Below are 23,963 nucleotides of genomic sequence, written 5' to 3' on the forward strand. Positions count from 1 at the left end.
TTTTTTTAAGATAATCAGTAAATATCAACCTGGTGGCCCAGAGCCACAATAACTAATCTCCAATAAATCATCCAGCACCTCATTTTTAAGGTGGCCCTGCTGACCAGCAAGTACTAAGGCATGTATTAAGGTAGCTGCCAGGTCTTGATCTAAAAACAGGCCCACCTGCATTATTGAGGCTTACATACTGACCTGGAGACCAGCTCTGGCCTTGCCCCAGATTTATCGGGACACACGAGCTTTGGCAGGGGATGAAAGCAACGGCGAGAGAGAAGTGTTGGATTGATGTTGTTACTGGACAGCCCTTTTCATGGGTAAGCTCACACTGTTCACATAGTCACACTGTCAGCATCCCTCTTAAAGACAACTCCTTTAATGCAGTGACTTGATAGTACTTCCTCCACTTTCTGTAATTGTCCCGATATTTTTTGTTTTTCAATGAAATAGCCCGTTTTAATTTTCTCAACGATAAGGCCAGTAAGCATTGGTCGTTACTGCCCTCTAGTGCTCACTACAGCGTGACGTTACGAGTGGACCCGGCTTGAAAGGCTTGGCCATAATGAAAAGGGGAAATGCCGACTAACCCCTGAGCTTTTACTATAATTTAAATAAATGGAAGGCTCCACTGTGGCCTCCATTTATGAGCCAGCACTTTACTCTTTAACCTCTCGGCTCAGGGCTCTTGAAAGCAAACCAGTTTTCTCCTTAAAGACTATTTCTGATGACAGCAGATGTCACCCGGCGCTACCAGGCACAGATGCCGTCCTGCTTGAGGTTAAGGCAGGATGGCACCGTCCTTTCCGCATGACCGCTTCCACCAGTCAGGAGGCCAGGCCTCACACGTCTGTGCCTGCTCAAGAGCAAACCCCATACGCTCTTTACATCACCGAGCGTGGTTTGAGTGCCATACAGGATCATATTCTATCGCGCATAAAAGCAAGGTGTCATAAAACGACCGTGCCACGTCTGAAAGCGGTAGAAATTTACGACAGCTGCTTTCGGCTGCTACTGCGGGGATCTGCAGGAGCGCATTCACCTCTTCTGTTGCAGCGATGCGCAGCCGTGCCGCATGAGTCACAGCGGCAGAAACGGCACGGATGTAAACAGGGGGCGGGCTCAGGTAGGCCTAACCTGTACTCGCCCAGCCAATAGGGAGCCGCGTTTCTCTGCCTCGGCTTCAATCTCGAGATTTCTATTGGTCCTCCGAAGCGTCGATAGCCTCTGACAGCTTCGCAATTACACCGCGGAAAAAAAGAGGAGCGAGAGAGCGAGGGGAAAATGATTAATCTGTCAAAGGCAAATTTGGGATCGGGATGAGAGCTCTGACATCCAGCCGAGCGTAACGCCAGCCCCCGCAGGCGAGCACCATTAATGCACAGGAGTTTCACGCTAAGCCGATGCACCGCCATAGCAGGTGGTGCTCGTATAATCATCCGAGGGTCTTGTGTCACTCGTCTCTGCTGCCTGATCTGCGCCTCGTTTCAGCACTGGACAGCGACCGGGCACTGAAAACACCGAGGGAATCCTGAGGCGGGGTAAATGTCACAGCCGCACAATAGTTTACCACAATCTTGGCATCAATCCCGTGCTGCATTTTTTTTTTCTACTGGTAGCTGTTTTCTATTGCGATATCACCGTATGCGTGTGTGTCCTCTCGCCGCGAAGGATGCTTTGTTGTGCCGTTTGTTAAAGCGTGATTCGTGTTTGATTTGTCAAGCCTCCCGGAGCACGGGACTGCGCACGGTGGCGATATGGAGCTCACCGAATGCCCTTGAAAGTGTAGCCTTCATGTGTGTGTGTGTCGCTGTGATTGTGTGTTTTTGTGTCAAAGGGAAATAGAAATAGAGAGAAATAGTGGGGGGAAGAGAAAAGGAGAGAGGGGAGGGGGGCTGTGGTGGTTGGAAGCAACTGCGCAATTGTCTCAATTGTCTGTCCCTATCTGTTCACATCTCCTCTCTGCGCCTCTCTCTCTCTCTCTCGCTCTTTTTCCCGCTGTATGTTTCCTTCTTGGCCTCTCTCTTGTCCGCTCTCTCTCTCTCTCCGCTGCTTCCACAGTCGGTCCGACCCTCGCTTGGCTCGGGGCAATGCGCGCCTAGATGACTTCACTACATCAACAAGCACCGCGGTAGTCCTGGACTAATATAGCAGAGCCACATCTTTTCCCCCTCATCTCTCCTCCTCCTCCTGCTCTCTCTCTCAATTCCTTCCGTCTAAAGGCACCATGGGAAACCGTGGCATGGAGGAGCTGATCCCGCTGGTCAACAAGCTGCAGGATGCCTTCAGCTCCATCGGCCAGGCCTGCAACCTAGACCTGCCGCAGATCGCAGTGGTCGGAGGCCAGAGTGCAGGAAAGAGCTCTGTGCTGGAGAACTTTGTAGGCAGGTAAAATTGACAAACAGAAATAGGATAATCCCTTCTCACTTTAACCTTGAGGATGACATAAGAGATTGGCCCCATAGAGTTCAGACCATCTTTCCCCTGCTTTAAGTCACAGTTGAAGCACCTTAAGGCGAGCAGATTCAGTCACTTTCTGTGCTGCTGTTTTATTTTCTCTTTTTTTTGGTACCACATATCCATATCTTGTGACCGCCAACAGGGGATGGAGGCTTTATTTGGGTTACAGCAGCACCTTTGGGGATTTTGGCCCAATCAGCACCAGCTGCAGGAGGCCACCTCACAACCCTAAAAATAATAACCGCTGCTTTTCCGTGAACCATGTACTGATGGCGTTATGTTCGGATGTTGTGTAAAATGCAGATTGCTGCATGTAACCTTTATAAAAGCACCATCCTACTGTTCATGCAGAGGTGTCAGCTCCCACTTCTCCAAACACATGAATATTCATAATTTTTTCACCCTTGATTTATATATCTGGGTTGTTGTTGTTTTTTCCAACTCCATAAGCAGCAAGCAGTGAATCTGAAAATGAGAAATACATCCAGGCTCCACAATGACATTTTTTCCTGCTGTCCAGTAGCTACTAGTGTGTTATCTGCTACAAGAATCTCACTATTCTCAGACAATAATGTGTTGCCATGGTTTCTTTATAACCATGCATTTTAAAGAGATTGGGGACCTTTTAATTGACAGCTAATTATAGCGTCCCTCAGTTGTCTATTAATAGAGAGACGTACTAATCGTATATTCTCTAAATTTGATGAGAACTTTGCTTTTTAAATCGATTAGGGATCCCGTCACGTGTCCGTTTTAAGGGGAGAAGTCCACTGCTCTGTCTGCAAAACAAGCTGTTGGCCGTGATGATTTCTGTGTCTCTGGAAAGAATACCAGCGGGGTTATTGGAGCTATGCTCAGATTCCAGACACTCGAAAGCATACATTACAGCATATAGTGTCGACATTTACTTTTAGATGAGAATATTTTACATGCAGGGAGGGTCTATTAAAAGATGCCATTTCATTACTACTGTTTTTGAAGCTTGAACCACACTACATACTTGAAAGTCAGTCGTTATCTGCTGCACCCATTCTGGCCACTCTTTTAAAGCCTGCCTGTCAGTGTTTATGGAGGTGCACAACTAAAATGCCATTAGCTTGAATGTCTTTGTAACCACATATTGCATGTTCTTACAAGCACGCAGTTCCAGATGGATGCATTGATTTAGTTCTGTTTCAGCCCTCATTTAGAGTCGTGATGCTGAGTAACGGTCCATCTGTCCAGCACTGGCTCTGCACAGCGCTGAATGGACAAGTAGTGGGCTTTTAAAAAAAGGAAAAACAACTCACCCACTTTAGGGACTTCTGAGGGTCAATATGTGTTAATAAGGTTCTTGAAACAGACCTTAAAGCATAAGAGGCAGGCTGATAGGTGTGTGGCATGCCTGCATGTGCAAGTCACTATTTTAAACTGGGAGAGCTCGCCGTCAGCGATGCAGCTCTCTATTCTGACCTGTTGTTTATCGGGTCAGGTTGTTCTTTACTGTTAGAGTTATTGTGTTGCAGTAGCAGCAGCTGAAAGCCACAGGACATGTTTTAAAATGGCCCCTTTTCCCCCACTTGTTTTGAAATGGCCTACAGCAGACTACACGAATGACACTGAAAGCTTTACGCTAGCTGTCATGCCATCGTAACTGGTGTAATTATAAGAAATTTGCCTTCCAAGGCTTCAAAAGTAGAAGCTGTAAATAACATTATCATTATGCTATCTATAGCCTTTCTTGGAAAGAGGTTTACATTTGCTGCGGTTTGATGTAATGAGTTTTGATTGACTGTCTGTCCTCAGGGACTTTCTGCCCCGTGGATCTGGCATTGTCACCCGCAGGCCCCTGGTTCTGCAGCTTATCAACTCTTCTGCAGGTGGGTGCACACAGCCACACACCCACACTTGCTAGCATGCAAACACACATGCTCTTACACACAAACACACACACACACACACACACACACACACACACACACACACACACACACACACACACACACACACACACACACACACGAAACACACAAATGCAGCCTCCTCCTCTCTCCTTTTAAAATGGTACTGCTTTTTTTTCCCTCTCTCTCTGGCTTTTATTCCCTCCCGCTCTGGCATTATTTTCCACTCAGACACATGCAGCACAGCCATTACTAATCTCTGTTATATGCTCTCCATTTTCATCCTCTCAGAATGGGCTGAATTCCTCCACTGCAAAGGGAAAAAGTTCACAGACTTCGACGAGGTTCGCCAGGAGATCGAGGGAGAGACGGACCGTGTCACGGGGGCCAACAAAGGCATATCTCCCGTCCCCATCAACCTGCGGGTTTACTCCCCTAATGGTGCGAAAGGAATAACTCACCTTTTTCCTCTTTTTACTGCCAAGTGCCAGTATGCAGTAACACTTTTGAATCAAACTAGAACGTGAAAAGCTGTGAGTCATCATACTCTCGCTCCTCGTTTGAACAGTTGGCAGATAGACTCTTTAAAAACTGGGTCATTAGAAACAAAGAAGATAGTTTTGCTTGTGAAGTTATTGTGCTGGATATGAATGAGTTTTGATGATGTGAAAGGCAGGCAGGCAACCAGATCATTTAAAGGCTCTGTGTTGATATGGTTGCATAGCATATTCCGTTGTGCTGCCCTCAGATTGTTTGTGCTATTAAGAAGAGGCATTTTTTATAGCCATATAAGTCACAGAATTAAAGGGATATGAAATAATAGACTAGCCAATTCAGCTTCCCACCTTCTGTGACCTTCTGTCAAACTGATAATGTGGATTGTCTTTCATTTTAAAAGCTAATAGCATCATCTACCTGCCTTGAAATGCTGAGAGATGGCTGGCTTACCGACTAAGACTTTTATTTCATAGCACTTTATTTACCTGTTTAGTCGTCAATGGAAGTTGTTCTCCCACTGTATCTGCTTCACAGAACTTTATTGCTGCAAAAATGACTACTCGTATTATTATAAAGCTTTAACCACAGATGATACACTTTAAAAAAAGCTAATTTTAAGCTGGAAATGTGAAACTGGTGATAACTTATGAGGTAAAACTAGCTTGCAGTTAGTAAAAGCGTGCATAGCTGTGTATTTACTCATTTAACCTTTAGCTGTTTGCTCTAATTTGCTGATTTAAATTATGGTATCTCAGAGCCGCCTACATATTTATGCACTGTTGAACAGTTGAACAGACAGAATCTAGCCAAATGTTCTAGTTATCAACCACCATAGTTAAATGAATGTTGGACTAGCTGCACATCACAGAAATGTCAAACCAGTTCTTACATTGCATTCCTCTGATTGTGCAGTATTGAACCTGACTCTCATCGACCTTCCGGGGATCACTAAGGTGCCAGTCGGAGACCAGCCCGCGGACATCGAGCAACAGATCAGGGATATGATCATGCAGTTCATCACCAGAGAGAGCTGCTTGATCCTGGCCGTCACTCCGGCCAACACTGACCTGGCCAACTCTGATGCCCTGAAACTGGCGAAGGATGTGGACCCCCAGGGTAAGGCAAGGATGCTGGGGTAAGCACCAGATATTGGGAATAAAAGAGGCTGTAGCAAGGATGTAGAATGAGAAACTGAAGGAAATGAAGTCAGTACACAGTGGCTTTGTGGTTACTGGGCCAGCCTCAGTAAGACTTTCAATCTCTGTCAGCTGCAGGGTGGGTGCTCAGTGTCTGACCTTGTGCTTTGACTGCTCTGAATGTGGAAGCAGAATTTCCCTGTAGGGAATGATCAAGTGTCACATTTTTATTAGAAACGAGGGTCTGAGAGAAGAGGAGAGTGGAGATGAGGAATGCACAAATCAAATGATAAACAAGGAAAGGGAAAGAAAACGAATGTCTTAACTTGTGTGGAAATAAAGATAGGCAGATAAGTTGGGGGTAAGAAAAAGCTGCATGAGATGAATAGAAATGATAAGAAAAGAGAAAAGAATCCACCTAACTGAACAGTTTGACCTTCAGACAGGAGACGAAAATACACAAGTGGACAAGAGGGTGAAATAGCCAAAAAGAGGACTTGAACAAAATAACCTTGTGTGAAAGACGAATTATATCAGACAAGAAAAGTGAGGTGAAGGAATACAGGAGGTAAGCAGAAACAGAGAAAGGATGCTTTAGAATAGAGAAAAGAAGAACAAAGCGTGGAAAAAGGGAAGCAATAAAATACAGCAAGAGCTGGATGCAAAGCTGGATTAAGGCCCAGACCTTCATGAGCCCCAAATGGGAACATTTAGTATAATGGACAACAAACAATAAATGTGTAGTTAATTATAAAAGGAAGCAGATGTGTAATATAAGCTTTTTTGCTCAGTGTGAGGATTGTATAATTTTACACTGTAATAAATACAAAAAACAAAATACTCACCAGAGTGGATTTTAAATCAAACAATCTGTGTGTAATTGAAGTGCAAGCTGTGAGCATTAATCTGGTGAGTTTGAAAAAAAAAATATGGCATTGACTGTTTAGTAATTACACCCATTTTTATACAAAGTTTCCCATTTTCAGAGGTTCAAAGGTTTCTTGGTTGACCGACAGCAGTTTCATGGCCATATGAAGTCTGTTCTGTTGTTGTTAGGTAAAATCTTTTGTATTTTATAGCTTTTCACTGACATTTTAAATATGGGGCCCAAAGAAATGTGAGTGCAAGTGAGGAAGGCCATCATTTTGCCTGAAAAACCTGAGAGATATCATAAACCGTTAATATTATCAAGGTTTACAATCTAGAAACACCTTAATTAATGGAAATACATGGTGCAAACCACGAGTTACACTCAAGAAGACCAGATTAGCCAGAAAACAGATCTGGAAAAAAGTTCTTTGGGCAGATGAGAGCAAGATTGCTTTGCACCAGAAAGATGAGAGGAGACAAACAGGAGAAGGAGAGCTCATGATCTGAAGGATACCACGTTATCTGTCAGACATGGTGATGGTAGCGTTATGACATGGACATGTATGGCTGTGGAACTGGGTCACTAGTGTTTATCGATCATGTGACTGCTGATAGAAGCAGCAGGATGACGTGTGAGGAGTGCTGTCGCTGCAAAACTGATCAGACAGTGGTTCACAGTGCAAATGGATAATGAGCCAAGCATACTGCAAAAGCAATTCAAAGACTTCTCAAGGAAAAGGAATATTCTTCAATGGCAAAATCGGATCCCATCCCAATAGAGCATGCGTTTCCGCTACTGAAGACAAAACTGAAGGCAGAGAGACCCACAAAAAAAGCCTAGATGGGCATCTTAAGGGGGTAAACATAGCATATGTTGACGTTTATGGGTTCTAGACTTCAGGCAGTCACTAAATGCGAAGGAGTTTCTTTCAAGTATAGAAAACAGTTCTTATATTTAAAATAATACAAGTATTTTATCAGAAATGGCTGGAATTCCTAAACGGTTAAAGCAAAATTTTTGTTAAACCCCTTGAATTAAAGTTGAAAGTCTGCACTTCAGTCGCATCCATACTGTTTGATTTAAAAGCAGGCAGGCAAAACTGCAAAAAATTTAATTCTAATCTAATTCTGTGCTTAAAAAGAGTAACCCAAAACCTTTAAAAGAAACTAGTGTTTCCTAATGACTATCACTTCCTTTCCCATTGTACGTCTTTTTGATGCCCTTTCCAGGTCTGAGGACTATTGGAGTGATCACCAAATTGGATTTGATGGATGAGGGCACAGACGCCCGTGATGTCCTGGAGAACAAATTGCTTCCACTTCGGAGAGGTGTGTGTTTGTTTTATTGCGATGTAGCCAGCTTCTATTTGGCTCTTGCCATTTCTCTTCTCCTACAGTTCCTCCGCTCTGAAAACTTCAATCTGTGTTCTTGTTCTCAGAGTCAAATGTCTGTCCAGGTTTTACCTGCTTTCACATCCATTCTCTCATTATTTTACTCGTGTAGTTGCTACTAAGATTCTCGTTTTTTTTTTATATTCGTCTTTGTTCGCTCCCAGGGTACATCGGAGTGGTGAATCGCAGTCAGAAGGATATTGATGGAAGGAAGGACATTAAGGCAGCTTTAGAAGCCGAGAGGAAGTTTTTTTTGTCCCACCCAGCATACAGGCACATGGCTGAGAAAATGGGCACTCCACGCCTGCAGAAAATGCTCAACCAGGTGATCACAGGTTCCCCACCAATGCTTCTCCACCATACACTTTACATAATTAATAAGAGGGCGGCCTACTTTTTTTTTTATTGTTGGCTTCCATTATACAGCATATCAGTGTGGGTGATATAAGACTGTAAGTAGATGGAAAACACACTCACGCTTTCTAGCTCAGCTCCTAATAATTTATCATTTACTGGAGGAAGCATTTCACATTTTCATTCTGCAGTGTAACTGAATGAGTGTTTGGCTAAATCCTCCTTGATTACAGTAAAATAAACAGTCCTGACTGTAATTATTCTGTATTGCAAAAAATGGCAAATATGTAAGAATTATCAATGAAACCATGATTTTAATGCGTTTCATATGGTGGCTTTGTGTCTCTAAAGCAACTTACCAACCACATCCGGGACACCCTGCCAGCTTTCCGCAGCAAGCTGCAGTCCCAGCTGTTGGCTCTGGATAAAGAGGCAGAGGAATACCGGGGATACCGACCCGATGACCCGTCTCGCAAAACCAAGCAGCTGCTGCAGTCAGTACCCCATTTTTCCCACGGACAAAGCATTCAGATTCGATTTTGCTGGCAGAAAATGTGTTTGCTGCAGAAATCCTACCATATATTGAATATGATGAATCATCGTTGATTTATTTTGAGGTTTTCCATTTTTCATGTTACAGGATGGTGCAGCAGTTCTCCGTGGACTTTGAGAAGAGAATTGAGGGTTCAGGGGACCAGGTGGACACAGTGGAGTTGTCTGGTGGAGCAAAAATCAACCGCATCTTTCATGAGCGTTTCCCCTTTGAGTTGGTCAAGGTGATATACTGAAGTTAAAACGAAATGCAATCACTGGGGTCACATTTAACACAGTCTCACAGCCAGGATTTTAAAATGACACAGATACTTAGATGAAAGCTTTAAAACAACATTATATGGCAGTTGTTTGATTAAATAGGATGGTGTATCTTTCTTTTTTTTTTAGCCCCAATCCTCCCTGTGCATTTTCAGATGAGGGCATGTCATAAGTTGTAGCTTTGGCCTATTTGTACATATTAGTACCTAATGACATAAAACTCCACCTTCCGTTGTTTCGTGAATCTGGAACAGCAGAAACAGTGACACCCCTCGTTTTTTTTCTTTCTCATTTTAACCAAATGTAAGTTTTGAAGAATGTATATGACTAAAGTACATCATTTCTTCCTTTGTTTTCCTCCTCTGCTTCCTCCCTATTCTTCATGCACACTGTAATTCCATCCTTTATTCTCTATTGTGATTTTCTTTTGAATGATCCTCAAATAGCCTCACCATTAGCGATGTTTCTTCACACTCCGAGTGCAGAATGTTCTTTCTCTTTAATCTTTCAGCATGAAGAGCTCTTGCAGTCTTCCCGCTGTCCCATCCATTACATTTGTTCAGTTCTTTCATTTCTTCCTCTCTGTTCTCCGCAGATGGAGTGTGATGAGAAGGAGATGCGTCGCGAGATCAGTTATGCCATCAAGAACATCCACGGTATCAGGTAGGGTTTTGTCTATCAGGCGAGAATATGATATTGCCTAAACTAGTCTTTGTTCCAACAATACCTTGTACAGGCCCACATCAACTTGCCAAAAGTAGTTCATGCCAGTTTTTCAAGCTCAAGCATCCAGTTCCTCAAACATTTTGAGCCTGTGCTCTGCTACTGCTCACAGCTTTCTGGCTGTGGCCACAGATATTCATTCTGGTATGGTGAGAAATTACCAGCATTGAGCTTGGTTTGTGAAAAGGCCTGAAAGTATAAAGTTTGTATGAGTATTTATGAACTGGGGTGGAGCAGGCCTTTTCTTTTATTATGTTCAGTTCTGACTATGTGTGTTTCTATATTGATTCACAGTGGTTAGCCACTGGAACCAAAAAAAATGCCACCCAAGCAAGAGAAAATCTGACATTTAAGACACCACCACATTTTGAGCCTGAATTCCTTCCAAAAACAAAAACAGGTCTGCAGTGACTCACGTCAGTAGAAGATGGTGATCTATTTATTTTCAGAACCACATGTGAAGGCTGTGGTTACATCTAGCTGAATCAAAACACAAATCAAAAGCAGGAATATATGTGGAACCAAAACATGTGTTACTAATGTTCATCATCTCTTTTCTTGCACTCTTCGTGGGATTCAGGACTGGACTTTTCACCCCAGACATGGCATTTGAAGCCATCGTGAAGAAGCAGGTCATAAAGCTGAAGGAGCCTTGTGTCAAGTGTGTGGACATGGTCATCCAGGAGCTGATTAACACCGTACGCCAGTGTTCTAACAAGGTAGCGCTTCTGCTCATTGGCTTTGTTGTACTGGAACAATATTACCAGACTGATGTTTCGGGTTTTCATCTAAAGTTTTTCATTATTTATGATATTATTTCACATTCATTATGTAGAAGGAGTCATAAGCTGTTTACTATGTTTTCAGCTGGAATGCTTCCCCATGCTGCGTGAGGAAACTGAGAGAATTGTCACGTCTCACATCCGAGACAGAGAGAGTCGGGCCAAGGATCAGGTTTGTTTTGTTACTGTTTAGTAACAACTCAAAGGCAACAAACAAAACAAATATAAAAAAATAGCAAAGATTATCTCACAATTTTTCCAAAACTTGTCACTTGTGTACAAATGGCACACTTTGGCTTTATGTTCTGGATAGCGCCAAGCTAGCTGTTTCTCTGTTTATATTCTTCATGCTAACATAGGCTAACCCGGCTACTGCTCAAGCTAGCGAGCATCAACGAGTCTTTTGAGGCACTTTAGTGCAAATATTTGACAATAATATGACAGATTATTAAGTGTTGCTTCACATGCTCTGGTTTTTAGTGAGTAAATTTTTAGCTGTCACTATATTAGTACACTATAATACTATGAGATTACTTAGCACTAATTAGCAAGTAGCTGTGTCTCTGTTGTGTCAATACAACCTACACCTTAGCACTCCATCTTTCCCCCCGAACATGGTCTTTTCCTGAGAAGAAAGAAACCAACATGGACAAATATTAAAATTTGACACTGCTAAACAAACAGAATAAAAGATGGGTGTAAGCTACCATTATCTCACTGCTTCTTTCTGAAGTTTTTGAGAGCTTCTACTGTCAACATCTTCAAAATAATTTAATGTAATATACAAAATAGATAAATAAAATAAATCAAATCTTTGCAAAATAATAGATATGACAATTTGACCTGTGAAACTGCATGTTCATAGGCTAATAACACATGATTGACACATTGTTAAGTCAATGACAGTGCAGTTTCATACAGATAATCTAATACTTTGAAACACAATGATAAAGATTCAATTTTGTTTTATTCAACATGAACCAAAATGAGTGACTGAGATCACAAACTGAACAGGTCAGTGTTTACATCAAAAAGCTGTTTCCCTATAGATTTCTATAGGATTGGAAGTTACTTGCAACCAGTGCAGGTTTAAGGCACTTCAGCATTGACTTCATTTTTCCAACCCAGAAGTCACATTTGTGTGTCATACTGTCTATGATTCATAACAGGGTTTCACAAACCAGTTGACACACTGGATATATGTCCATTTTTTTAAAGTACAGAAAAAAGTGAGGTCTTAATGCTGCTTGTCCAACTAAAGAAAGTCAATGCGAATATTTTACCCAAATTCACACATTGATTTTCATTTCCAGGTTCTGCTGTTGATTGACATCCAGCTCTCTTACATCAACACTAACCACGAAGACTTCATTGGATTTGCTAAGTAAAGAGTCAATCCCTCAACTTAGCTCTACTATGATGCATTCTTTAATACTGCTCATGTCAGGCTAGTAAAAACAAATGCTTAGAAACTCCTCTTTTACCCCATCATGTTTGTCACCCTCTATTTTCTCTGTGTTTGCCTCTCATCTCCGCATCGCCCTTCCATCTCTGTTTTGTTGCTTCTGGGCGGCAGCGCGCAGCAGAGGAGCAGTCAGACTAATAAGAGCCAGAGTTCAGCAGGCAATCAGGTGAGCATTTGTCACGTCTCGTGTGTCAAACAGTGGAGGTCGAGGGAGTACTGCACACCCACACAGCGGCAAGATGGCTACTGCAAAGAAAATACAAAGAGCTGAAATGAAAGAGATCTTGTGCAAAGCACTCTCTTTCATTTGAGTAAATCTTATGCATTGCACAAACATTATGTTATATGCATTTTACCTTTGCATTGTTTTTTTAGATTATGTTATTACTTATTTCTCCCTTTCGTCATGCATGTTGTATTATGTTTTAATTGGGCACCAACTTTGAACAGTGTGTTTTATTTTGATCTCTTTATTTCTTTATTTTTATTTGCTTCCAGTAGCCTTAGTGAAAGAATCTCTTGGGTTCTGTTACTTTTTGCCACCATCATCACTGGTGTTGTTGTTGTTGAGACATTTCCCTTTGTTTGAACCCCTCCTGTGTCATCAAGGTGCCACTTTGCATTTCATCCCCATCCCTTAGTGAGAATCTCAGCTGCCCTCTTAGCTGGGTGTCTGTTGGTGAGTATCGCTCATTGTGGGTTATGGTTTGCAATGTAATTTGTGCCTGCAGTAACAACTCAGCCCATTGTGTGGTGCTCTCCAGCACTGCTACATAAAAGAAAACATTTTCCCCTCATTTTCCACTCTGACAGGTAAAGAATGCTAATTGGCTGTGTACACTTCTGTTGGCCAGAGGCTCAACAGAGGGTCAACTTTAAAACAAGTTGCATTAGAAAATTTGCCTTTTTTTTTAGTGCCACATGGTGTCTAAAACCCCCACATCCCTTCCTGTTGTAGGCCTCCTCTCCTCCTGCATCAGGCCTGATCGTAAGAGTTTTCTTTAATAAATGTGTGCTTTCTAACACCGCCTACACCCACCAAGGCCCACAGACTACAGGGGGTTACCAGCTAAACATGTAATAGTGAAAATGTGCTTTTGGCATGGCTGTTAAAGTAAATCTCTAAGATAAGATAAGAAGCGTAAAAAAAAGATTTCTTTTTGGTGTCCTGGGATGCTTTCAGCTACAAAGCAGCTCTCTCATTTGGGCCTAAGACACAAAGGCTTTGTAATGATTCGGGTAACCTCCTTTGTGAGTCTTAGGCGGTGTAAGACTGACAGTTATCTAACCTAATAATCACTTGGCACTGTGCCCTCTGGCCTGTTTATGTAGGGCTTGTAGGGTTAATACACCACAGGAGACACACACACACACACTCTGTGTGCTTGAAGCACTAAACACGGCGGTCACTTAACCAGCTAACACGGGCCTCTGCTTGTGGCATTGTGAGCACAGTGAATGAGATCGCACTGACACACAGTCACACGCTCGGCTCTGCCGTGAGTCACAAAGACACACCTAACCTGACCTTCACACGCATTTCATCGCAAGTCATGCTTTGGGTGATTTGCACTAATTTGCGGTGTCCGTCTTGAAAGGCGGAGGAGTCGTTGATCATTAGGACCGTGTCGTTCGCTTTCTTTTACGTGTAGTTTATGTTTTTATTTACTTTTTTGGGGGCAGGGTTTGTCCGTAGATGTCTTCCTGACTTTCTGACCTCACCTCCTTCCACCTCACAGGTCATCCGCAAAGGCTGGCTGACTATTAACAATATCAGCATCATGAAGGGAGGAGCCAAGGAGTACTGGTTTGTCCTGACTGCTGAGAGTCTCTCCTGGTTCAAGGATGACGAGGTAGGTTTAAAGCGGCTATGATCAGTATTTTTATACAATGTTATTTCTGTGGCTCAAATGTGCTGTGTGAGGCGTTGGCTGTTGTGATGAGGAGGCCAGGATTTAAGTGTTTGGATTCAGTATCCACGCTTGTCTCCTTATAGTTAATTAGACTTTTTGACTTTGAATTTTTTGTTTCTTCCTGAAAATACTGATATTATGTCACACGTTTACTATACTGGGATAAAAATAACTAAAACTTAAAGACGCTATGCTGAAAGGAAGGAGCATTCAACTTTCTACATGGATACATGACTCAAATCACTGGTCAAAAAGAATTTTATTTATTTATTTATTTCAGTTATCCTTGAAAATATCAAGTACAGACCAACCAGCAGCAGCATACTGGTCTTGTAGCTGAGCACACCATCTGCACCACAAGCCTGCATGAACAGGATGAAGCATTCGGTCCATCCTCCTGGCTTAATCTTGGTGGGCTGATGTCTATCTGCCTGTCTGTGCCTGCTGTACAGGTTGGAGGATATTCTGCACAGCAAGTGTAGATAGGCAGACACACTGCAACTCCCTCAGCCAGTCGGTGTGGTCTCTGCTTGTTTATTGGGCCTCGTTTAGTCTCTTGCTGTGGTACGGCTCCAAAAAGGGGAATGCACAGAGACAATGGCCTTCTCTGCAGCCTTCATTACAACATATGTGCTTCCAATTGGCCGTTCTTTCGACTTATCCCCAGACCGGTCGACTGCTTTTTGTGCATTTTTCAGGCATTGCTGAGCAGCAGATCATCACCGTGATGGAGCAGTTTACTGTATGAGTCACCATTGCGAGGAGTTTTGGCCACATTTCTGTCATTCACTCAGTCTTTCCGTTCATCTTGTGTTTTGTCTCGAATCCCCCCTCAACCCCCCTCATATCTCTCTTTCTTCTCTCCCCACCTCTTTCCTTTGGGAGTTTAGGCATTTGCTTCTTCTTCTTCTTTTGCAAATTTGGAACAGGACCAAATCCCAACCAAATGTTCAATCGCAGACACCCACAATATATGAAAGCACACTCAGCCCTGAGACCAGCACATGGGGCCGCGCAGCGCCGAGTCCAAAGATTGTCATTTGAGACGTCAGTGTGGTGGTGCAGGAAATTATAGACTCCGCTGGCTTCGCCTTGTATATTTCTGTTTTACACTCTGTGAACTTTCTATAGTCCCAATGCACGTGCACATGCGTGGATGCACATAGACACATCTGCACACTCACCCACTCTCTCCCTCTCTCTCTCTCCCTCTTAATGTGGCTGCCAGTTACTTTGGAACTGCTCGCATTCTTGGCAGGAAAATTATAAGTTTGTAATCCAAACATGAGCCTCCAGTGTTTGCGGTGAAGAGAAACCCCTCGACTCAATATCAGTGCCCTGCTCAACACCCCCCCCCCCCCCCCCCCCTTCCCGCAATTCGACCGACCTTCAACATCCTTACCAATCACTTCATGACAGTCATTTCCTTTAATCCTTCATATGTGTAATGCTTAAATGTGTCACAGTGTGCAAAAGAGCTCCAGCACAAGATCTCAACTTAATAGACGGAACAATCGCTCTTAGCTGAAGCCATATTTATGAGTATAGCTCTCTTTTGTTTTATTTGCGTTATCGCACTTTTCCTATCAGCCTTTAGCATTTAGCGTTCGACACCTTAGAAGTCTACTATAGCTCCTTTGTCCTGTGCCTCACAGTTTTCCAGTCCCATTCTGACCACCCACTGAAATAACTTCCCTGGAGGTGTCTGACTGTATTTTCAAACTCCACTTGATTGATTGGCCCTTCGTTCCTTTGGCTTGTGTTTGATGCTTTGCAGCCACATTCGCTCCTCCTCCTCCTCCTCCTCCTCCCCAATCCCCCCACCCCCACTTCCACAGGACCACATCTTCATCAGAGGCACCAGGCTAGCAGCCTGCACATTTACTCATTCATGCCATAAATTATGCGAGCTTGTGGGTTAAAGCTTCTGATTGGACTGATTCTTTTTTTTTCTTCTTCTTCTTTTTTTTACACCCTGGTTTTTCAAAGCTGCACTTAGTGTTGGTGATGTTTGGTGATATATGTTTATTCCCCAAAAGAACCGAAAGGAAAGTGGTGAGCGTTAGAGGGCGCTTTGGACAAAATACAGATGATACGGAACAAATACAGACTGCAAAAAGATTCAAAATAGTGAAGAGTGAGGAAGAGGCAAAAGATGCAATAAAAACAAACCCACCCCACACACACACACATGTCAAAGACCTGATATAGAAACAGAGAGAGAGAAAGGGACACAGAAAGACAGACTGACAGAAGAGGGTCCATGCCCAGTCTAACCAATGTGCAGACTACTGTACACCAGTATGACAATGAACAGGTAGTCTGAACACTGGGTGGACGGAGCCGGAATTAGAGCCAGGCCTTGTGCGCTGGTTTTCCTGCTTCCCCAGATGCTTGCGGCTCCGTCGTCCGTGCCCTCCCTTCGCCTCCTCTCCATTTTGGCAGCAAAGGATCCAGCGTGTCGAAAACTTTTCAAAAAAGTTTCTGTCTCATCCGCATTCGTCTCTTTCCCCCCTTTTGGTTTTTGGGTCGCATCTCTCGCTTATTTGTTTTGGTGGGCGTTTAAGCTCGGGGTCCCCTCGCGGTCCGTTTTGGTCACGCCGGCCATGAGGAGTATCCAGCCTTGACGTGGCATATTCGCTCAGACGACCGGGACAGACTGGCTACACGTTCAGGGAGGGGATATTACAAAAAAGAGGGAAAGAGAGAGACGGAGGGTGGGGGGGAGGCAGAGGTGGGGGGAGTGAGTGAGTGAGTGAGAAAGGGAGAGGAAGAGGGAGGGGACCTGTGTGACCATATATGGGTTGTAGTGACCCCTTGGGGAATAGAACACAGAAGGGTCTGCAGAGTTTTCCTGCGTCTTCTTCTCCCGTCCTTATCTCCTTTAATTCTTACCTGCAAGCATCTAGCACCACGTTCCAGACCATCGCGCCAGATGTGGACTTTGTTCTGCAAATCTTTTGTAAATCCACTTCAGCACTCCTTCTTCTCGGTCTTTCTTCCTCCCTCCTTCAGCCGCCATCTCTTTAACTTCTCCCTCCTTCCCTGCTTCCCTGTGTGCTGCTAAGCACTACCAGATGTTGAGTTTTAACGCCAGGCTGTCATTTAATCTCTCTTGCTCCCTCTCTCTCTCCCTCATTCAAAAAAAAGAAAAAAGAAGAAGAAAAATCAGGCAGGAAGTGGGCCCCTCTGGAATGGGAAGGAAAAATATTGAAAAAATATTGAGGGGGAGGGATAAAAGGAAAAAAAAGACAGTTAAGAAAGATGAAGGCTGGGATGAAAAAAATAAAAGATCTGTCACAGCTCCTGCCAGAACCTGTGTGTCCTCCACATCAACACCACTGCTTGAGTGGTGTGTTATCTGGACCTCCTGTGCGATTATATCAGCGTTTTCTCCTTCTTAACCACGACCAGAGTTTCCCCGCCCGACAGCTACCAGCTCTCCACCAGCAAACGCACCGTGAAGAACGACTGTGTCTTGACCCACACTGTAATGACTTCCACATGTGCTCTCCTTCTCCCTTTTTCTTTCTGTTTCTCCCTTCCCACCTACTCACCCCACTGCCCCCCCACCCTCTTACCTCCCACTCTCATTTCTCCCCCATTCCTCCTCCCTCCTGTCCCTCCTCTTACTCTTTCAGCTCTTTTTCCTCTCTTACAAAAAAAAAAAAGAAATGGATGTCACCTTTTCTCTTACCTATGTCACATAATGCTGTTCTTTGCATGGCAGATGAAAATGTTTCGGTTAAAAAAAGTGATTGCGGTACGTACCTTCTGCTTTCCTGGTCCGCAGGAGAAAGAGAAGAAGTACATGCTGCCCCTGGACAACCTGAAGGTGCGCGACGTGGAGAAGAGTTTTATGTCCAGCAAGCACATATTCTGCATCTTTAACACGGAGTCAAGGTCAGCTGAGAGATCTTCAAATATCTGCTTTTTTATTAACCTTTGTAATAGTCGGATTTATAGATGCCTAGAGGAACCAAGACTTATTAGAGCACACGCATGGAGAAGACGGAGGCCTGTGTGTTGAAGCAGAGGCTGAAATGTTTGGGATTATGTTTCTTATAGTGGAGTGTGAATACAGGTTAAGACAAGCTACAAAGATTTAGGTTCGATCCTTCTCAGTTTTTGAAGTTTGACAGTTACATTTGATGTACATTTGGTGCTACGACACACTATCTTTTAGACAGCGCATGTTATAGAAAATTGCCGCAACAAACTGAGGTCCTTGAAGGTCTTGATGTTGCAGTAGTGAGCTGATGTATGTGCAGAGTGCCAAAACACCATCTAGCAAATAAGCATATACATATGTTGATTTGTTCATATTTAAAAAGAGGCTTGGATGTGTCATTTGATTCTGTTCATCAACTGAGCACCACTAACTCTAATCAGAGGCATTCTCAAAGGAATAGATATGAAGAATGTAAAAAATAAAGAAAATGCAACACTGGCAGGCCTAATGCTGCAGAAAGAATTGTTACTTTGATCGTCACAAGCATGGAGAATAAAATAAATAAGTAAAATAAAGAGATTAACATATTTAAGTTACTGCTCAGTGTGTGCTCTCTGCCGCTGTTTATTTTTAACATGATAGCCTCACATTAGAGGTTTGAAACTTTAAACTGCACATTCTTAAATATTAAAGGTGACTCTGTGAGTTCGACTCAGACTCTGTTTCATAGCCTAAAAGGAGAAATGGAAATGACTTTAGTTTGTGGCCAGTTAAAGGTGAAGGGAAATTACTTTTATTGATCGAATAATTTTGGCGAGAGATCGCCTTCACATGTACCTGATCAGTTTTCTAAGTTTTGTTCTTGTTAACTTAAAAAATTAGACATTTTTTGCATCGTCATCTGAATTTGATTATGTGCAAATACAGTGACAATGCATAGGGGTGTCAAACAGAAGGCATGAGGGCCAGAATCGGTCTGCCAAATATTCTCATCTGGCCCACTGGACTGCTTTGGCAGATGGGTAGAAGGCATGAATTTTAGACTTTTAACTATAATTTTTATTGGTTTTACAGCTTTTCCAACTGATAAAGACGTCATTCATAACCATTCATATTGCATCAAAGTAAATAAGTAATAGACAAAGCATTAAATGCATTAAATTAAAGTTCCTCTCCGTTTTACTGTCTGCTATAGAAATGTATGATTTTTACAGTGGGTTCAACTTGGCCTTCTGTTTGATACTGTATCAGAAGCAGATTTCAAATTGAGAAATCCAGATTATTTGCTTAATTAAATACACTCTTCTACTTTTTTTACATGGGATAGTACAGATTATGAGCTTTGTTCTCGCTTTGTCTCACACATGCTCTCCTGTCCTCAGGAATGTGTATAAGGACAATCGCACCCTGGAGTTGGCCTGCGACTCTCAGGATGATGTGGACAGCTGGAAATCGTCTCTCCTGCGTGCTGGGGTCTATCCTGAGAAGACAATTACGGTTGGAAAAAATTCCATTAATTTAGCTCCTTTCATTTAATTTTTATGTAGAGCCAGTTGCTGAGAGCATGAGGCTTAAGGCAGGTCAGGTTTAAGGTTAGAGTTAATCAAAACATATTTAAAGAAAACTTGAAGTGAACAAAAAGTGATGCAGTTGCAGCAACGAAAAAAATCCAGTAACCCAAATGAGGCAAATACAGAAAGCCAGCAGGAAAAGACACAAGACGGGGAGACAAGACTATGATCAAATATCACATGGATTATTTGCACAGACAAGGCACAGGTGAACTAAATAAAAAAATAATAATGAGGGCAGGGTGAAGAACAAAGATGTGAAAGGTCACAGAAATCCACATAAGCAACTAACCTTTACAATAAAATGGGAAGGTTACAACTACATACAGGGCAACATGGGAAAAGGAAAACACTCGTGTACACATAACATACGGTGACTTGTGATCCCGCATACTATGCTTTAAAGTAAAAAACAAATCCAATATAAAATATACAGAACAAAGCAAAATTATAGAAAATCTGAAGTTAACATGCAAATGTACACTTGCCAGCATGGATCTAAATGCTGCCTTTCTACATCTGCAGGTTGAGAGTGAGAAGACCACTAGCACAGACAACTTCTCCATGGACCCTCAGCTTGAGCGTAAAGTGGAAACCATCCGTAACCTGGTGGACTCTTATATGGCTATAGTCAACAAGTGCATCAGGGACCTCATGCCCAAGACCATCATGCATCTCATGATCAACAATGTAAAAATAAATACTTAGATGTCTTCATTAAATAGGAAACAAAGACAAATTTTCTTTGGTTGTTACTGTATTAAAACAGCAGGACTGTGCTTTTTCTTCATTTTCACAATTATGATTTTCCATCTTCCACTACCTCTTTCTGCCACTAGGTGAAAGACTTCATCAACGCAGAGCTGTTGGCCCAGCTGTACTCTGCCGGTGACCAGAATGCCCTAATGGATGAGTCCCAGGAGCAGGCCCAGAGGAGAGACGAGGTACTGAGAACCCACCAGGCCTTGAAGGAGGCGCTGGCTATCATCGGTGATATCTCCACTTCTACCATTACTGTCCCACTGCCTCCACCTGTTGACACCTCCTGGGTGGGAGGATCTACTGGTGGTCGCAGGTAAAGTAAAATTACAGTACACATGGAGACTGTGGCCATTTGAAATAAAGGCATTTGGTGGTATGACGATATTCTGTTACCGCATATCTTGCCTTGTCCAGGTCTCCTCCTCCCAGCCCCACTGCTCCAAGGAGGATGTCTTCAGGCCAACGTCCAGCTCCCAGAGGGGCCCCGCCACCACCAAACCGCCCAGGACCCCTGGGGCCCTTCAATAACAGTGCTGATAGCCCTCAGGCTCCCAGCCGCCCAAATCGGGCCCCTCCTAGCATCCCAAGGTGAGTACAGTCCTCGCTTCCAGTTCTCTTTTCTTTGTATTAAGTACTCTATTCATTTACTGATTGAATAAAATATGGAATCACCTAGAAATGATCAAATTTGAGAAAAGTAAATCTAGAAACAGGTCTTTATGTGCTCTTTATGAGTTTTATATTTTTCAGCAGCAATCTGCTCTCCTGGGGCTTCTGTAGTAGTCAACTAACAATAGTTGAGCAGTGACCTGAAGTAAATGCCGTTTAATATTAATACAGATTCTTCTGTAAGTCACATGGTATACCTAAAAGTTCAAAAATACACAGATTTTGAAATAAAATGCAATATGAAACTAATTCTCAGGAGAAGGAGGTTTGAGCAAATGTGCATTAGCTTTATGGCAAACACCATGTGGAACGTCCCTCACACTGATCTCACTGGCATTTCTGTATTTTACTGTGAATATGTTAAATGCACTGGTTTCATATCTACTTGTGCGCTCAAAGCAGTTTATACAATATGGCTCATTCATTCATTGACACCCACTCCAACAAGCCCTTTTTTCAATGCTAAAGGGCTTTCTAGCTAACATTCACACACTTGACACAAAGCTACCACCATCCCCATTTACACAAGGCAGGAAACAGCTAGTACGTAAAGGTTACACAGTTAGCCAGTATAATGTAACACATTATATCTGCTCATATCTGTACAAAAAACCCCAAACTTATGCCAGATATTCTGACTGAGCCAACCAGGCTAGCTTATGCTAGGCTAAGCTAACTTACTGCTAGTAGTAGCTTAATATTTAGCTTACAGAAATGAGCACAGTATAATACAGACTTGTATTTCCCAAAATGACAAACTGCTTCAATAAATAATCTCTACATTCCTCAGATTTTATATTTATTTGGCTTTAGTGTGGAAGACAAAGTTTTTACTTTTTCTTGTTAATTTCCTATTTACATATCTTATTCACGATGTAAAGAAATATCTTTTAAATTTGTGTGAACACTAAAGGTTACTCTCTTATCTCGTCTTCCCTTCTCTTCTTTTTTCTTCTCATCTTTTCAAAAATCACCTTATATTCCTGCTCTACGGCACCTCACACCACATAATTACCTATACTTTCCCTAAGTCGGCGGCCCCCTCCATCTCCTACAAGACAAGTCCCTCCATAATCATATAAAGGGATTCCCCATATCCTTATCTCCTTCCCTTATCCATTTCATCCCCCCACTCTTAGCCATGGCTCTGCTGTCCTGGTCTCTTCTTAGTGCTGACACTGAAGTCTTTGACCCCCTTTGACCCTCGATTTCCTGCCAGGTGACGATGTCCATATATTTATGTACAATATGGTACTTGTCTTGTGGTGTATGTGTACGTGTGCTTGTTGCTCGCCTGTGGTCCAGGTTTGCTTAGCAGGTCCACTACCCAGTATCGGTCCCTGGAACCTCTCCCCCGTCCACAAACCCTTTGCCAAGTCAACCACCGCCCCCACTTTGCTGCTTCTACATGAAAATACGCTCAGCAGTCGTACTGCCCTACTCATTCCAAAATGCAGCATGGCACATAAGCTGCTTTTATTGCATGGGAGTGTATGTGTGTAGAGTGCGTGCGTGTATGCGTGTTTTGTGCGTATGTATATGGGGGAGGGACTAATTTGCCTATATGTAGGCTGAGTTTGATTTAGTATTGTATTAATTTATTGTATAATGCCCCCTCCCCTCCTAAGTGTTAAATATCAGCTTGATGTTCTCTTAGGAACAGAAGTTGTAACTTAGTATATGTGTGAATATGCATTTTCGTGTGCGGATAACTATGTGTATGTGCGTGTGTATGGGCGTGCGGGAACACGTGAGCATGTGCCGTCTGTCTGCACGTTTGTTGGCGTTTCAGTTTCTATTTGTTTTCATGGTCAAAGCTGTTAATGATGAATCAAAAAACCCTCCGGGGTCAATTTTAATGTTGGACTTTTGTGAGTTGTTCCTGTGTTGTAGTAGCAGCCATACACACATAGCAAGGCTGAGGAGCACCTTCAGTATTCTCTCTATATAGAAAACAGCCTCAATACTGCATTTAACCTCGTCATAGGTGTCCACCTGTGCTGTAACAATGGTCAAATTGTGACCCTTGCAGCCTTAAGCTTCGATGCAGACGCTGACAGTAAGATGAAAAGAGAAAGAATACCTATTTTAACGTGGCAGAACACACGTTCATCCATTAACAAAGAAAGGACATGTTCTTACATGTTTCCATTTAGCCTTTTTCTCAGGTTCGAAACATGCGACTCCATGCATATCATGACTAGCATTCCTATTTTCAAACTCTTCTAGTCTCTTCCGTTTTACTCGCAATCACTTAAGCTGGCTGGTCAGCGTTTGTATCAGCGCTCAAGGTTGTATTGTCAACGTATAAGTGCTTCTCTGTCAGTTTGTTATTGTGTATGTGGGCCTAAACTGTGTTCTAATGTATATAAAGTAGGTAATGATAAGGAGATACTGTACCTGTGGACTATAAAGACCTCATCAAGGATCCTAGCGCTTTAATCGTTCTCTCTCGTGTCTCTACTCACTAAATGCTCCCTTCTCTCTAATTTAGACTGCCTTACCGGCATGAACTACAATTCTGTATTGCCAAAGCTAAATGTAGAAGGGGATAGGTAAAGGTAATTAAAAAAAGATAAATCTGCTGATGACCAACAGCAAAACGGTTCCATTTGTAGTGAAATTGCATTGTTTAGCAGAGGGCGTACTGTTAAATTGGGGAAATGCATCAGTTGTTATTTTCTGTGTCTCTGTATCTCTCCTCAATAAACTTCTCCCTCATAATGTCA

At 42.8% G+C, this 23,963-nt stretch overlaps 1 protein-coding gene across 3 annotated transcripts; it reads left to right on the plus strand.

Moving 5' to 3' along the window:
- The first annotated feature begins 1,196 nt into the window (after window positions 1-1,196).
- dnm3b (dynamin 3b) lies at window positions 1,197-23,963 on the plus strand. 3 transcript variants are annotated; one of them, XM_026149412.1, is made up of 21 exons: window positions 1,197-1,535; window positions 2,056-2,382; window positions 4,240-4,313; window positions 4,626-4,775; window positions 5,745-5,948; window positions 8,069-8,167; window positions 8,395-8,555; window positions 8,936-9,078; window positions 9,225-9,360; window positions 9,993-10,060; window positions 10,701-10,839; window positions 10,988-11,074; window positions 12,216-12,286; window positions 12,479-12,533; window positions 14,107-14,220; window positions 18,074-18,183; window positions 19,615-19,729; window positions 20,329-20,493; window positions 20,643-20,878; window positions 20,980-21,153; window positions 22,293-23,963. In XM_026149412.1, the coding sequence occupies exons 2-21, from the start codon at window positions 2,222-2,224 to the stop codon at window positions 22,306-22,308; spliced, it is 2,478 nt and encodes an 825-aa protein (XP_026005197.1). In that variant the 5' UTR covers window positions 1,197-1,535; window positions 2,056-2,221; the 3' UTR covers window positions 22,309-23,963. The 3 variants fall into 3 exon arrangements, with proteins under 3 accessions (XP_026005197.1, XP_026005195.1, XP_026005196.1); XM_026149410.1 differs by having other exon boundaries at window positions 1,198-1,535; window positions 22,266-23,963; XM_026149411.1 differs by having other exon boundaries at window positions 1,198-1,535; window positions 2,217-2,382; window positions 22,266-23,963.

The sequence above is a fragment of the Astatotilapia calliptera genome, chromosome 18, assembly GCF_900246225.1.
Source record: "Astatotilapia calliptera chromosome 18, fAstCal1.2, whole genome shotgun sequence".
NCBI classification, from domain to species: domain Eukaryota; kingdom Metazoa; phylum Chordata; class Actinopteri; order Cichliformes; family Cichlidae; genus Astatotilapia; species Astatotilapia calliptera.